At 37.8% G+C, this 17,043-nt stretch overlaps 1 protein-coding gene and 1 long non-coding RNA gene across 2 annotated transcripts; both read left to right on the forward strand.

Moving 5' to 3' along the window:
• The first annotated feature begins 14,113 nt into the window (after positions 1 to 14,113).
• Positions 14,114 to 14,411, forward strand: LOC121973570. Its single transcript, XR_006109666.1, has 2 exons — positions 14,114 to 14,188; positions 14,298 to 14,411. It is a non-coding gene; the product is annotated as an uncharacterized LOC121973570 (long non-coding RNA).
• A 1,387-nt stretch (positions 14,412 to 15,798) lies between these two features.
• On the forward strand, positions 15,799 to 16,155 carry LOC121972644 (SPX domain-containing protein 1-like). The gene has a single exon (XM_042524294.1). It carries the CDS (start codon positions 15,799 to 15,801, stop codon positions 16,153 to 16,155), a length of 357 nt encoding a protein of 118 aa, XP_042380228.1.
• Positions 16,156 to 17,043: the final 888 nt, after the last annotated feature.

The raw sequence follows: 17,043 nt of genomic DNA on the forward strand, positions 1-17,043 counted from the left end.
CCTTCATGCCAATATATGAATGATGGTTTCCTTCATTCTTCCCCTTTCCCAAAGGGCAAACTCCCTCTTCAGGTAATGAAGGTCTAACTTAACCACACATTCTCCCCCTATTGACACACATAAAAAACTCTCCCCCTGAAGAGTTACCTAACGTTGTTTACAACTTCACTCGTTGTTCACAATACAATAACGAAGGTCTCATACCCTTCATTATTCTTAACGCTCATCCTTGAGCATATACCACTTAGTATATCCACACACGATTCAAATGAAGGTCCCATACCCTTCATTGTCATCAAATACTCATCTGTGAGCATACACCACTTGAATAATGAAGATATCCACTCTCCATTATATTCAATTTGCCCAACCTTGAGCATTTTCGCTAATGAAGGTTAACCACTTTCCAAGGTGTATGAAAAATAGATTTTCATGTCCTTAAAGAGTAACTCCCCCTAAAGACATGCACGTGATTTCTGTCATTGCACCAACAATGACTTGGAATTCCTAAACCTTTAGGAAATCCAAATTTAGAAGTTTTGAGGTTCAAAAATTCAATATTGAAATCAAACCTCGACCTAAACCTCTACTTAGTCTTCCTTGACCAATCCATTCTTGTTTTTATCATGAAAACTCCCCCTGAATGTATACAAATGTGTTTTGAGGGGTTAAGAATGATTTTATATACTAAAGGTGGTTCAAAATGCTGAAATTAGGCTTTTCCAGCCAAAATCAGCATTCTAATCGATTGGAGTTGGGTTCCAATCGATTGAACCCATCTGAATCGATCCACTGATCAATTCAGACTACGTGGATCGATCGGTTGATCGATCTAGCGAGCTTCTGCTCACGGGAAAACTCCTCTCAATCGATCGCCCAATCGATTGAGGTACTCCAATCAATCGGGTGATCGATTAGAGCTCTGAAAAACTGAAAATTTATTTCAGTGAATTTCAGAAACTTTCCTAAAATTCTACAAAAATTGAAAAATCATGAAAATTCATGTAGACATTCCTTAGGGCATATACTATCAATGAAAAATAGTTTTATATGAAAATACTTTCTATTTTCAAAGATTGACATAAACTTGGAAACTTGTAAAAAGTTTAGTGTTTTCTTCCAAGTTCGTGCTCAACTATTCAATGATGATTACTATCAAAAGATAGTCTTCATCAAGGTTTTCCAAAGTATATTTAAAATCATTTTCAAAACCAATATCCAACCATATTCTTTGTGATCAATCCACATGACTTGTACATTAGCTTTCCCAATGATTGGAAAACACATAAGTATGTGTTTTGATGAACTTAAAACTCAAAAGAATGCACTAAATCAACATCTTGAGTTTTGTTCATCATCCTAACATCTCACTTGTATTCAATGTGTATGAAATCACATACAAGTCACCTTATAGTTCTTAGTGAGATGTAAACTTTGTTTTTGCTCTAATTTAGGGATCATGCATATCTATCTAGGTATTTTGAGGTTAGGAACTTCCACCAAGGATGTTACTTGTTAATGAATGTCATTTGTCCTTAGTTTGCAAGAAATAAAAAAAAATACATGATGTGTTATGACATACATCAAGGATAAATAATTTTCAAAAGAAAATTTCCTATGATTACATGATGTATGTATGACATGACATGGTATTTTTGTGTTTTTCATGATAAATCATGAGTGCAAGAATAAATATGATGTCATGACATATGATGGGCAAACAAAGCATGGCAAATTAGCATAAATAAAATACATAGAATAACTATCTAAGTATCCTTAAACCTTTGATAACTTAAAGTTTAAACCTTACATTGTCCAAAATGTTTCAAGAAAATGCCAAAACCCAATTTTAATATTTCTTTTACTTTTCCTAATTTGTGGCAATTTAAATTTAGCATATTCCTCAATTTTTGACACATATTACTCTTTTAAAGAGTAACAAATTAAAATAAGGCTTAGATTTGCCTTTAACTTCCCAAGAAAATGACAACATCCCAACTTGACATTTCTTTAGACTTGATTTCTTGTGCTAATTAAAATTATATCCAAATACTCAAATTATGGCACATCTTACTCTTTCCAAGAGTAAGCCATTAATCCTTATCATTTTCAAAGGTTAACAATAACCTTGAAAATGCTCTTAGAGTGCCAACTTTATCATGATTGGGTTAACTAGCCTTTCAATTAGAGTTGACACTCTCTAACCCATCTAAGGGATAGAGAAAATGCTCTTAGGAACCCAACACCTATTGGTGCTCCTTGGATGCTCTAGGTACTCACTAGGAATAGCCTCCCTAGATACCTTCCTAATGACCTTGTTAGGCTTCTTAGGGGCCTTGGTCACATTTTCTAGGTCAACCCTAGGGATTGCTTCCCTTGTGACCTTCTTAGTGACTTTCTTAGACTTCTTAGAAGTCTTGGTCACGTTTGGTGTTGCAAAAATACTTCTAGGGATAACCTTGTTGGATGCTACTCGGAAAACCTAATGGTTCCACTGTACAAAAATTTTGTACAAAGGTCTGAACCTTTTCCTAGCTACCATGTGTTCTTTTAAATTAAACTTGGATCGCCTGCGGAACTTAACACGTTTGATCCAAAGTTTAATCTATTTGTTCTTTTAGGTTTAGACTTGGATCTCCTGCGGAACTTAACACGTTCGATCCAAATCACCTAGGTTATTAATTTCATTAAATATTAGTTTCCAAAATTAGCTTCCAGGACTGCATGGCGAGGCACATGGCCTTCTTGGATATGGGAACAACAACCACCGCCTAGACAAAGCCTTTTAAGGAAAGTTAATATTTAATTTCCTTAAATAACTTTAGGTCAACCGAAAAGAACAATCAAATCACAAGGAAAAGAAAAACAAAAGAACACAAATTCGAAAACTATTTCGAAATACTAGAATCGCAAGCCTCTTGTATTTGATATTTTTACAAAGAAATAAAACTAGCATGATGCGGAAAAACATTACTAGTTATACCTTTCTTTTAAAGACAAAGACCTCTTGATCTTCTACCGTATTCCTCTTCTAACCTCGGACGTTGTGTGGGCAACAATCTTCCGAGATGAGAACCACCTTTCAACCTTCATTCTTTCTTCTAGATTTCGGCCACAATAAACTCCTCCAAGGATGAAGAATTTCGGCCACCACCAATGCTCCAAGGGATGCTAGAGATGAAGCTTGCTTTCTCTCCTTCTTCTCCTTCCTTGATCCGGCCACAAACAAGAGCTCCACCAAGATGATAGATTTCGGCCAACAAGAGGAGAGAAGAGAAATAGGGTCGGCCACCAAAACCAAAGAATAGAGGGAGAAAAAGAATAGAGGTTGTGTACCTTGAAGGCACCTTAACCCCCTCTTTTATAATTCTTGGCCTTGGTAATTAAGGAAACTTATTTACAATAAAATTTTCCCTAATTCTTTTTGTCAATGGTTATTTAGGAAAATTTAATTAAACTTCCCTCTTAACCATCTTATGGCCGGCCACAACAAGGATCAAACAAATAAGAAAAATTTTTCTAAAAAATTAAACTTTCCTTATTTGATTCCGGAAAAATTTTAAAATAAAATTTATCCCTTCATGGTGGATAAAAAGAAAATTCAATAATTTTAATTTTTCAACATGTGAATAATTTATAAAGAGAAAAAATAAAATATCTTTCCAATCTACAAATAAGGAAAGAGATCTAATCTCTTTCTTTAATCTTTTGTAGATCCTTTTAAAAGAGATATTTTAATTTTTAATCTCTCCAATAAATTATATCTTTCACATAAGAAAATTTTAAAATTAAAATTATTTTTAATTTAATGGGGTCCGGCCACCTAAGCTTGGGTTCAAGATAGGGTCGACCACCCATGAACCAAGGCTTGGCCGGCCCTAGCTTGATCCACAAGCTAGCTTGGCCGACCCCTACATCATGGGTATGAAGGTGGGTATAGGTGGGTATAGTACTCTATAAATAAGAGGCTACGATAGGGACCGAGAGGAGGAATTGGTTTTGGTCTCCCGATAAAATTAAGCATCCCGTGTTCACCCCGAACACACAACTTAATTTAATCAATAATAATTCATTCCACTAGAGAACTATTATTGAACTACCGCACCAATCCCAAATTACATTTTTGGGTTCCTTCTTATTATGAGTGTGTTAGTCTCCCTGTGTTTAAGATGTCGAATGCCCACTAATTAAGTGAGTTACTGACAACTCATTTAATTAATATCTTAATCCAAGAATAGTACCACTCAACCTTATCGTCATGTTGGACTAAGTCCACCTGCAGGGTTTAACATGACAATCCTTATGAGCTCATCTTGGGGACACTATCAACCTAGATCTCTAGGACACAGTTTCCTTCTATAATCAACAACACACACTATAAGTGATATCATTTCCCAACTTATCAGGCTTATTGATTTATCGAACTAAATCTCACCCATTGATAAATTAAAGAAATAAATATCAAATATATGTGCTTGTTATTATATTAGGATTAAGAGCACACACTTCCATAATAACTGAGGTCTTTGTTCCTTTATAAAGTCAGTATAAAAGAAACGACCTCTAATGGTCCTACTCAATACACTCTAAGTGTACTAGTGTAATTATATAGTTAAGATAAACTAATTCTTAATTACACTACGACCTTCCAATGGTTTGTTCCTTTCCATTTTGGTCGTGAGCTACTGTTTATAATTTATAAGGTACTGATAACATCATCTTCTGTATGTGGCACCACATACTATGTTATCTACAATATAAATTAATTGAACAACTACAACTAAATGTAGACAATTTGACCAAATGTGATTCTTTATTCAAAATAAATGTTTACAAAACCTTAGGCTTTCAGTATACACTCTAACAATCTCCCACTTATGATTTGACTACATACATACATCGGATATCATTAGACTCAAATAAAAGGCCCAAGAAGTTTCTTACCGAAGCCACGCGGGAGTCAGGATCTGATCGGACTCAGGCCGTATCAGGTGGTACTTGCGCTCTATATGTTTACTTGCCTTATGGGCTCGTGGTTCCTTCGAGTGTGCAACTGCACCGCTATTATCACAATAAATTGTGATGATTTTGGGCAAACCAGGAATCACATCTAAGTCCATTAGAAAGTTCCTGAGCCATACTGCTTCTTTAGCTGCCTCAGAGGCTGCTACATACTCAGCTTCCATGGTTGAGTCCGAAACGTATTTCTGCTTAACACTCCTCCATGCAATGGCTCCACCTCCTAAAGTAAACATATAGCCTGATGTAGACTTACTGTTGTCCCTATCTGATTGGAAATCTGAATCCGTGTAACCCACAGGGAGCAAATCATCTGCTTGGTAAACTAGCATATAATCTCTAGTCCTTCTCAGGTACTTTAATATATGCTTTACCGCAGTCCAATGTCCTTGTCCAGGGTTACTTTGATATCTGCTAACCATGCCCACGACAAAACAGATATCAGGTCTCGTACATAGCATTGCATACATTAGGCTTCCTACAACCGAAGCATAAGGAACTTCTTTCATGTCCTCTATCTCCTTTGATGTCTTCGGAGACATCTCTTTAGATAGAGCTACTCCATGCCTAAAAGGTAAGAAACCTTTCTTGGAATCCTGCATGCTAAAACGAGCAAGGATTGTATCTATATATGAAGCTTGGGACAGACACAACATTCTTTTCTTGCGATCCCTTATAACTTTGATCCCAAGAATGTGTGCACAATCTCCTAAGTCCTTCATATCAAATTGTTTGGACAACCATACCCTTACATCCGATAATACCTTGACATTGTTGCCAATTAACAAAATATCATCTACGTATAGTACAAGAAATACCACCACGTTTCTGTTACACTTCTTGTATACACAAGACTCATCCGGACACTAAATAAATCCATATGATTGGATTACTTCATTAAACCGGATGTTCCAAGACCTTGAAGCTTGCTTCAGTACATAAATGGACCGATTGAGCTTGCACACTAGATGTTGTTTGCCTTTTTCAATGAACTCTTCTGGTTGCTTCATATGGATGTTCTCTTCAAGACTTCCATTAAGGAAAGCTATCTTGACATCCATTTGCCAAATTTCATAATCCATATGAGCAGCAATGGATAAGAGTATTCAGATAGACTTAAGCATGGCTACCGGTGAAAAGGTCTCCTCATAATCGATTCCCTCTTTCTGAGTGTACCCTTTCACAACAAGCCTAGCTTTGAAGGTTTCTACCTTCCCGTCTGTCCCTCTTTTCCTTTTGTAGATCCACTTGTATCCAACGGCTTTTACACCATCAGGTGGTTCTACGAGCTCCCAGACCTTATTAGAGTACATAGACTCTATTTCAGAATTCATTGCCTTTTGCCAAGATGCTGCATCTATATCTTGGAGTGCTTCGTCATATGTTCGGGGATCAGGTTCATGTTTACCCGAGATCAAGTCCGAAGACTCTCCCAAAAACATGAATCTATCAGGCTGCCTTACAACCCTCCCACTACGACGAGGCACTGTCTGTGGTTGTGTATCATGTGTGACATGTGTTGCAGTCTCTTGTGGTACTTCATCTTGTACTGTTGGTACTAAGGTAGACGTGCCCTCTCTAAGTTCTTCTAAAACAACTTTGCTATTGGGCTTGTGATCCATTATATAGTCTTCTTCTAAAAACTGGACATTGGTGCTAACAATGACCTTCTGGTCTTTAGGACTATAAAATAAACCACCTTTCATTCCTCTGGGATACCCCACAAACACGCGAACTTCTGTACGAGATTCTAACTTATCAGCATCTGGTTTCAGCATATGTGCTGGACTACCCCAAATCCGAATATGTCATAGACTGGGCTTTCGCCCATTTCATAATTCTGTGGGAGTAGAAGAAACTGATTTAGAAGGTACTAAGTTCAGAATGTACACTACCGTTTCCAGAGCGTATCCTCAGAACGAATTTGGTAATTCTGAATAACTCATCATCGATCTAACCATTTCCATAAGAGTCCTATTCCTTCGTTCTGCCACACCATTCTGTTGGGGTGTACCAGGTGCGGACAGTTGGGATTAAATCCTGGCTTCTGATAAGTAATTCCTAAACTCTCCTAAGAGGTATTCGCCACCACGATCAGACCGTAGTGTCTTGATACTTTTACCTAGTCGTTTCTCCACATCAGTCTTGTACTATTTGAACTTATCAAAACACTCGGACTTGCGGTGCATTAGGTAAATGTATCCGTATCTTGAATAATCATATATAAAAGAGACAAAATATTCAAAATCACCTCTTGCCTGGACAGACATAGGACCACACAAATCAGAATGAACCAATTCTAACACTTCTTTGGCTCTATACCCCTTGGCCTTAAAAGGCCTTTTGGTCATTTTACCTTCCAAGCAAGATTCACAAGTTGGAAAATTTTCCAACTCTAATGAACCCAAAAGTCCATCGGCTATAAGCCTTTGAATCCTACTTAAGTTAATATGACCAAGCCTTAGATGCCAAAGATATGCTTGGTTCATTTTCGAAGGTTCTTTTCTCTTATTTGAGTTAGAAGATGAGTTATAAATTTTCATGTTTTGCTTTGTGGAAGAAATTGGATTTAAAGTATACAAATTGCCAACTAATGCACCAGAACATATAATCACTTTATTTCTCTTAATAACTACATCATTACTAAAAGAAACTGAATATCCATCCAAAAATAGTTTAGAAACTGAAATTAAATTCTTTCTAAAACTGGGTACATAAAGACAATTTCTTAAAACCAAATTTCTATTCCTATTAAAAGATAAGTAGACGTCTCCCACTGCAACAGCCGCCACCTTAGTAGCATTGCCCATGTAGACTGTTATTTCTCCTTCACATAGTCGTCGGGTTTCCTGGAACCCCTGCAAAGAATTACAGACATGATCAGTGGCTCCCGTATCTACACACCAGGTGCTGGTAGATAACATCGCTAAACATGTTTCAACAACTAGAGCATGAGATATACCTTTGTTGTTCTGATTCCTACGAGGACAGTCCGCCTTCCAATGCCCTGATTGCTTGCAGATGTAGCACTTGCCCTTCGGCTTCTTCATTCCAGCTTTAGGTCCTGTACTCTGAGATTTATTCACTTTCTTTGCTGAACCAACTTGTTTCTTCTTCTTCTTTCCTTTCGATTTAGAAGTAGAACCATTTTCAGCATAGTGAATATGAGAATTGTGACGAAACAAACCTTCTGCTGCCTGAAGTTCTGTCAGTAGTTCCGCCAATGAATATACCCTTCTGTTCATATTGTAATTCAGGCGGAATTGCTCAAAACTTCTAGGTAGTGTTTGGAGGATCATATGGATCTGGGTTTCTCCATCAATTTCTCCTCCAAGGATCTGTATTTCGTTCAGATAAGCCATCATTTTTAGGATATGATCCCTCACAGGAGTACCCTCTTGCATGGTGGCTGTCATTATCTTTCTCATGGCTTCTTGTCTAAAAGCCCGATCCTGATGACCAAAGAGTTCCTTGAGATTGTTCATAATATCATAAGTTGTTGGTAAATCTTGATGTTGATGTTGCAATACATTTGACATTGAAGCCAAAATGTAACACCGCGCCATCTCATCTGCCTTTACCCATTTCTTATGATATTCAATCTCCTCTTGGGTAGATTCACCAGTGGGTGCATCAGGGCAAGGCTCAGTCAGTACAAACTTATAGCTTTCAGCAGTAAGAACAATGTCCAGGTTCTTTTTCCAATCTATGTAATTAGGACCAGTAAGTCTATTCTGTTGTAGTATGATGGCTAGTGAGTTGAAAGTCATCCTAAGAATCACAAATAACTTTTGGTCAGAACTCTAAATTTAGAATAATATTGATTCCTCAAACAATACTATTTTAAATTAACCAACACCTCAAAACACCGTGAATTTTGTATGTCACGATAGTGTGGACGTATACAAATTCAACATTTGTAAAAAGGAGGGTTTCACCCATTAATTTTATTATCTTGTCAACCTTACTTTTTGACAAATAAAATTAATAGTTGGTATCCTTTGGTCACACGAATAATAGCAGTGACTCCGATGGGGAGGATACTATTAGATGTGCCTAAGTATATCCCATTACTTGACACTAAGTCCATTAATAAGATTGTGCCCCTTCCGATGGGGAAGATCACACGCTCTTAATTAACTTCCTATAGTCATCTAAAATGGAAGTTTGTTCTAGTGATCCACAAACAAGCTCATCCGATATGGAGGAAGGCACTCAGAGCCAACGCGCAAGCTTGTTTGCATCACTTACAAACCAGTGATGGAGACCGTGGAATTTATTTAAAATCCCTCTCTCACTTAGTTATTTATAAACGAGGAATTTTTAACTATGCTAGCCTACTAACATGCACACACAGCACAATATAAAAGCAATAAATAGAAAATCTAATTTTTAACTATTATGGCTTTTATCTATGGTTGTCCTCCGTGTGTTGTCATCCCAAGCTGCTGTTATATTTGGCCACCGCCACTGGGTCTAGCTGTCGTATCCATCTTACTCCTTGTTCCGCTGCGCCTCTGGTCCTCAAAAAGTTCCACGCCTTGCAAGATTCGATCCGCGACATAAATAGAATTTTACATTTTTTCGATCCTATATTCCTCGAAGGAATGTACATGTAACTAGATCAAAAATAAAATCCTAATAAAACTAAATACAGCTCCTGCTGTATTTTATAGTACAATCATGCACACACATATAAATGCCCTTGACATGTCCAAGGGTCCAATCACACACATAATAACTAAAAGTCATAATAGTTGGATCCTGCATCCACAAAGTTAGCTCATCCTACTATTAACCTGCCTAAATTATGTATGACATGTGCATAATTAAATTAATACCAAATACACAGAGGCAAAACCCTAGCTCTGATACCAATTGTTGGATGCTACTCGGAAAACCTAATGGTTCCACTGTACAAAAATTTTGTACAAAGGTCTGAACCTTTTCCTAGCTACCATGTGTTCTTTTAAATTAAACTTGGATCGCCTGCGGAATTTAACACGTTTGATCCAAAGTTTAATCTATTTATTCTTTTAGGTTTAGACTTGGATCTCCTGCGGAACTTAACACGTTCGATCCAAATCACCTAGGTTATTAATTTTATTAAATATTGGTTTCCAAAATTAGCTTCCAGGACTGCATGGCGAGGCACATGACCTTCTTGGATATGGGAACAACCACCACCGCCTAGACAAAGCCTTTTAAGGAAAGTTAATATTTAATTTCCTTAAATAACTTTAGGTCAACCGAAAAGAACAATCAAATCACAAGGAAAAGAAAAACAAAAAAACACAAATTCGAAAACTATTTCGAAATACTAGAATCACAAGCCTCTTGTATTTGATATTTTTACAAAGAAATAAAACTAGCATGATGCGGAAAAACATTACTAGTTATACCTTTCTTTTGAAGACAAAGACCTCTTGATCTTCTACCATATTCCTCTTCTAACCTCGGACGTTGTGTGGGCAACGATCTTCCGAGATGAGAACCACCTTTCCACCTTCCTTCTTTCTTCTAGATTTCGGCCACAATAAACTCCTCCAAGGATGAAGAATTTCGGCCACCACCAATGCTCCAAGGTATGCTAGAGATGAAGCTTGCTTTCTCTCCTTCCTTGATCCAGCCACAAACAAGAGCTCCACCAAGATGATAGATTTCGGCCAACAAGAGGAGAGAAGAGAAAGAGAGCCAGCCACCAAAACCAAAGAATAGAGGGAGAAAAGGAATAGAGGTTGTGTACCTTGAAGGCACCTTAACCCCCTCTTTTATAATCCTTGGCCTTGGTAATTAAGGAAACTTATTTACAATAAAATTTTCCCTAATTCTTTTTGTCAATGGTTATTTAGGAAAATTTAATTAAACTTCCCTCTTAACCATCTTATGGCCGGCCACAACAAGGATCAAACAAATAAGAAAAAATTTTCTAAAAAATTAAACTTTCCTTATTTGCTTCTGGAAAAATTTTAAAATAAAATTTATCCCTTCATGGTGGATAAAAAGAAATTTTGATAATTTTAATTTTTCAACATGTGAATAATTTATAAAGAGAAAAAAATATCTTTCCAATCTACAAATAAGGAAAGAGATCTAATCTCTTTCTTTAATCTTTTGTAGATCCTTTTAAAAGAGATATTTTAATTTTTAATCTCTCCAATAAATTATATCTTTCACATAAGAAAATTTTAAAATTAAAATTCTTTTTAATTTAATGGGGACCGACCACCTAAGCTTGGGTTCAAGCTAGGGCCGACCACCCATGAACCAAGGCTTGGCTGGCCTTAGCTTGATCCACAAGCTAGCTGTTGGTGCGGGAAGCATCCGACGATCGAACCTTAGTTTTGATAATGCCAAAGGATTCAAAGTTAAGTTAGTGTGTGATCTAACATGTTTGAATAAGTGTTTCAGGAAAGTCCTAGCTGCGGTTAGGCAAAGGGAAAATCCTAAGGGGTGGTAACCTTAGGTCCTAGGGGGCGGTAACCCTAGGTGAGGGAAAACCCTAAGGGGCGGCAACCTTAGGTCCTAGGGGGCGGTAACCCTAGGTGGAGGAAAACCCTAAGGGGCGGCAACCTTAGGTCCTAGGGGGTGGTAACCCTAGGTGAAGAAAAACCCTAGGGGGAGGTAACCCTAGGTCCTAGGGGGTGGTAACCCTAGGCGGAAAGTCCAGTCGGTCTGGAGGATCGGACTGGCATCAGGTAATCTCTCCTGAGGGGAGTAGGTGAGGACGCGTTCCCCGTAGAGGGAACAGTAGGCGTCGGGTCGACCTAGGGTTTCCGGTTGGAAATCCGAAGTCAGACTCGGACAGTCCGAAGACTGTCAGTTATTCCTTACTATGTTTTATCAGATTCTAACACTGTCTTGCAGGGGATTTTGCTCGGACTAACCTTGTTTTGCAGGTGAGGAACCTGCTGGAAAAAGGTGGTCCGGGCGCCCGGGACCAAACTTTATCCCTGCCGCGACTTCGCCACGTGGAGCATCCTGGTTGGTTGGCCACGTCACACTCCAGGCGCCCGAAAAGGATCCAGGCGCCCTGAATGTCATATAAAAAGAGGGTTGAGGTGCAGCTTCAAGGACAACGATTCAACAAGCTTTCCTTCTGCTGTGTGCTGCTCAAGAAACGACTCTAAAGTGCTGTTACAGTCGCTGACGACCTAAAGCTTCAGTTATTATTTTGTTGTCGGTATTATTTCAATTCTAGTTGTACTTATTTCCTTGTACTTATTCACGATATTATAGTTGTTGCCCACCGGAAGTGATCAAGGATCCCGGGCCTTCGAGTAGGAGTCACCTTAGGCTCCGAACGAAGTAATTCCCTGTGTCTCTGTGTTTGACTGTTTTTATTCCACTGCTCATTAATCTATTAGTTTCACGTACGATTTACGAATTTCGAAAAACGAAATAGCCACGAGCGCTATTCACCCCCCCTCTAACGCTTTCGATCCATCAATTGGTATCAGAGCGGGGTCATTTTGAATCGGTGCAACTACCATTCAGAATATTTTTTCGTGGTATTTAATTTTTTTTCGGAGTCGATTAAAATTTAGCCTCATAGCTATATTCTAATTCTTTTTCGCTCAAATCGGTTTTTCTCGGAATTGGTGCAACACCACCCGAGTTCGTGGTCCATTTTTTTCCACTACAAGAAATTTTAGATTTAACCACACCTAATAGACAACAGTTTTTCGAGAAACTGTTGTCTTTTTGCCATTTAACAACGATTTTATTGAAAACCGTTGTTGTTCACCATAATTTTTTTAATGACAACGGTTTTTAAAAAACTGTTGTCTAATGTATGTCAAAGACAACGATTTTAAAAAAAATTATTGTCTAATGTATATCAAAGACAACGGTTTTAAAAAACTGTTGTCTTTTAGCGTTGCTTACATGATAATATACAACAGTTTTATTAAACTGTTGTCTATTGAATGTCGTTGAATCCCAAAAAAATAAAAGTTTTTTTTTTAACTTCACGAAAAAAAACTCACGAACAAAGAGTTTTTTTGTTCGCGTGAGGCTAGGTCACTGATAATGAGCATTTTTATTAGTTATTTTGGCTCTTAGACTTAGTATTTTTACCTTCTCATAAGCTTAATTTGGTGTTTATATTATATTTTGTGAGTAGGAATTCATTTTGGACTTAATTATAAATTTTCTATAAATTGTGGAATTTAATTGCATATTTTGATGTGGTTTTGTAGGTAATTCGAAGAGCCATGGATTAGGGTTGAACCGGATCAAATTTGGCTTGATTTGGAGGTCAAATGAGAAAGATCAAGTTAAATTAATGTGGACCGTTGATCAAGATTCAGTGAAATCCTGCCCCTTCATTCAGATCTAAGTGATCCAGCCTTTCATCATGATTTAAAGCGATCTGGACCGTTGATCTAGAGCTTAAGGCATCCAAGGGTTCATTCAAGAAGTGGAGTTCCAATTCAAATTCAATCCAAAAGTCCATTCTTCAAACCCAATTTCAAAAGTCCAATTTCATCCTCTTAATGGATCCGGATCCCATTAACCCGAAATCTCAACTTCTCAACCCAATATCCAAAATCCAAAAGCCCACTTTTAATCCTAGGTTATTGGATTCGGATTCCTCCCCTTAACCCAAAACCCGAACCCATTAAGAAAACCCACCTTCCCTTTTCTTCCTCACACACGGAACAGAACCCTGGAATCCCTCTTCTCGCGCGATTCTCTTCCTCGCGCCAAGCTAAGGCAGCGGCGACAACTCCCCACACCGCGCCTCCTTCTTCTTTCTTCTCTCCAGCCGGCGGCTTCTCCTTTGCTTTCACTGCCGCCGGCCGGCCAGCCAATACAGTCCACTCTTTTCTTCTTCTCAGATTCCAGCGGCGAGCGGCAGCAACAAATCCGGCCGGAGGGGTTCTCCGGCAAGAACCTTCACCTCCGGACGTTCTTTCTTCACTCCTGCCTTCTGGGGTTCAGGCGGCAGCAAGAAGAAGGCAGCAAACGGATTCATCTCCATTTCCGATCAGGTTCCAGTAGAGGGGTTCTCGCTGGAGGATTCGTTCATCGTCCCCATTTGTGTCGAAGAGTGCAGCAACCAGCAGAGTGAGCTACTGTCCACCGGTTTTACTGATAAAAATTGGATGATTGTATTTACTGATAATGAGGATGATATGATGCTTGTTGGAGATGACCCTTGGCAGTAAGCATGCTTCTACATTCCTAATGTTCTTCTCTTATGTATATATATCTTCCATTTTCTATGTATAAAGTGGATATGTTGACAACTGGTGTTGTATAATTTTCTGCAGGGAATTTTGTGCTATGGTCCGTCAGATTTTTATATACACAAAAGAGGAGGTCCAGAAGATGGATTCAAGTACCTTGAACCCAAAAAATGAAGATTGTCCTGATATGAAAGAGAATGTCAAGGAAACAAAAGGCAATCAAAAACTCATAGGCTTATCCTGCAATGTAAGTATGAATCTCTTTTTGTTTAATATAAATTGTCGTGATAATCATTTTATCCCATCATTTCCCAGGTTATTGAGATGTTTTATTTGAAAACTATGATAGGTTAGGTCCTTCTCCATTAATTCGACATTTGAAAGATAACTCCAACAGTTAATCCCCGAGTACTTCATACTCATATTACAGCTAGTCAAGTATTTATGCAACATGTTATCTGTCAATGAAAATTAAACTACATCCTTTGCAAGAAAGACTGACAACTAGAAAAATAGTTCAATATCGCTACTAGTATTTCATGTTTGGAAATTGATTTAAGAGAGAAGTTTGCAGGCTGACGACATCTTTGCCATGTGCAATTCAATCTTTGTAGGATCTTGAAGCACAAACAAAGTGATTGTTTGTGCTTTATCTAAGTGATTGTTTGAACAGTTTTATAGCATGCATCTTGACAATTAATATAATTTTGAAGATCACTATCAAGGAAGAATGTTCAAAGGAAAGTAAAGGCTAAGGAGAAGATCACGTAATTAACTACACGGGTAGGTTTCCGTAAGAATTCAACTTTTTCTTGATCTATTCTTATGTAGTCCATGGTACACATTAAAGATTTCACTGTAGCTTATTTTCAGTATTCTAACATGTAAATTAATACACTTCTGTGGATCCTCCAAACAATCTAAGTTGTGATGGATTGATATCCCTTTATATTCCAAACCTTTGTTTTTTTTTTGGAGCTTGTAATTTTCATTGCAAACAATCCATATGGTGTATGAATTACATTCAGTCCAGTATAAACTTAGCACTTTCGCTTCAGAGGCAATTTATGGGTTTTATTCTACAATCAAGTTTACTAATTGATCAGATTGATTAAGAAGGGCGTTGGAGAAGCTTGGTAAATTTGTTTTGCTAGGTTATGATAAATTAGCATTCAGTAGAATAGATGTTTGGATTTCTTCTTCAAATCACACAGTAATATTTCTCTTGTCATTGGTGAAACAATCAATCCACTCTCATTATAACTTCCACAACAGAAAATTTTATGTTATTTGCCTACTACCAATGCAGTTTAACTGATTTTACATTGACTGAACAAGGTTGATTTTATTTAGGTATCAAACTCTCCCATTTGTTTTAGATATTACATGTCTTGTTTGTTAATTTCTCCAAACCATTATTTCTCAATTTGTTAACAAGGAAACTCATGTTAGCATAGTCATGATCAGAGCCTAATTATAGTTTACAATTATCTGAGTGTTATTGATTCACTGTTCTGTCCTTTCTTCTGGTTCTTTTTTTTTTTAATTTGTGCACTCATTTAGATGGTTTATTATTCTTGTTGGGATGAATTCAGGTCAAGTGAAAATACTGAAGAAGTATGACAAGAGAACAGGAGCACTTATCAGGCAGCCCTTCATCGAAAAGGTGCTGCAGCAGCCATTCTTTACAACTGATCTCCTATACAAACTCGTGAAGGAGTGTGTGGCTATGCTCGACCACGTCTTCCCCAGCAACAACTTGTTAATTTCAGCAGAATGCGACGGACAAAATGGAGTGCCAAAGCTGGCACAATCAGGTGGGAGGGTTCCGGAGTTGGAGGAGATTAAATATATGCAGAGCTTATACATGAAGAGCACCGTAGCAGCACTGCGGTCCTTGAAACAGATTAGGAGCAAAAGTTCAACAGTCAAAATATATTAGAAAATCTCGTGTTATATTGTTCTACCTTTGTTTAAATAATGTTATTATTTTGTTGGTAGCTTATGAAATTTTGTTGGTTGCTTATGAAATTTCTTCAGAATGTTATAGATATTATTTTTGAAAGTTAGAAAATTGTATATTAAATTTTATTTTGAAATTTAGTATTTTGAATGATTTATAATATTGGAAAATTGTGTATTAATTTTTTTTATTTTTTATCTAAAAAAGACAACGGTTTTTCACCATTGTCGTAGATAGTTTAAAACTGTTGTTGAAGACCCTGTTATTAAAGGTAGACGCTCAAAGACAACGGTGAAAAATTGTTGTCTTTGAAGGAAAAGACAACGGTTTTTCACCGTTGTAAAACTGTTGTCTTTGCCTTCAAAGACAACGGTTAAAAACTGTTGTCTTTGGGCACCCCTTTTAACAACACGGCCTTTAACAACAGTTCGAAAGGGGCTACGACAACGGTGAAAAATCGTTGTTGTTAGGCTTTTTTCGTGTAGTGTTCTTACCACACTACTAAGCCAGGACCAAGTCCTGGGACATTTTTTTGTGGTTGTTTTTTCGCTTTAGGTAAAACTGAAATGGCCCTTCAAGAAGGCTATAGTACTGCCCGCCCTCCGCTATTCACCGGAGACGACTTCGGGTACTGGAAAAGTCGGATGGAGGCATATCTCCATACTCACTTTGAAGTCTGGATGATTGTCAAAACCGGATTCGAACGACCATCTGACAGCGCCGGCAAACCACTACCGTACGAGGACTGGGATGCATCTTCGATCAAGAAAGTGGAAGCTAATGCCAAGGCAACCTGCACCCTCCAGTGTGGCCTTTCAAAAGAAGAACTCAACCGCATCGGCCCCTTCAACAGTGCCAAAGAGTTGT

Source organism: Zingiber officinale, chromosome 4A (assembly GCF_018446385.1).
Source record: "Zingiber officinale cultivar Zhangliang chromosome 4A, Zo_v1.1, whole genome shotgun sequence".
Classification (NCBI taxonomy): Eukaryota; Viridiplantae; Streptophyta; class Magnoliopsida; order Zingiberales; family Zingiberaceae; genus Zingiber; species Zingiber officinale.

Coding starts and splice junctions, on each gene's coding strand:
- LOC121972644 (XM_042524294.1), top strand. CDS start 15,799: ATGAATTCAGGTCAAGTGAAAATACTGAAGAAGTATGACAAGAGAACA.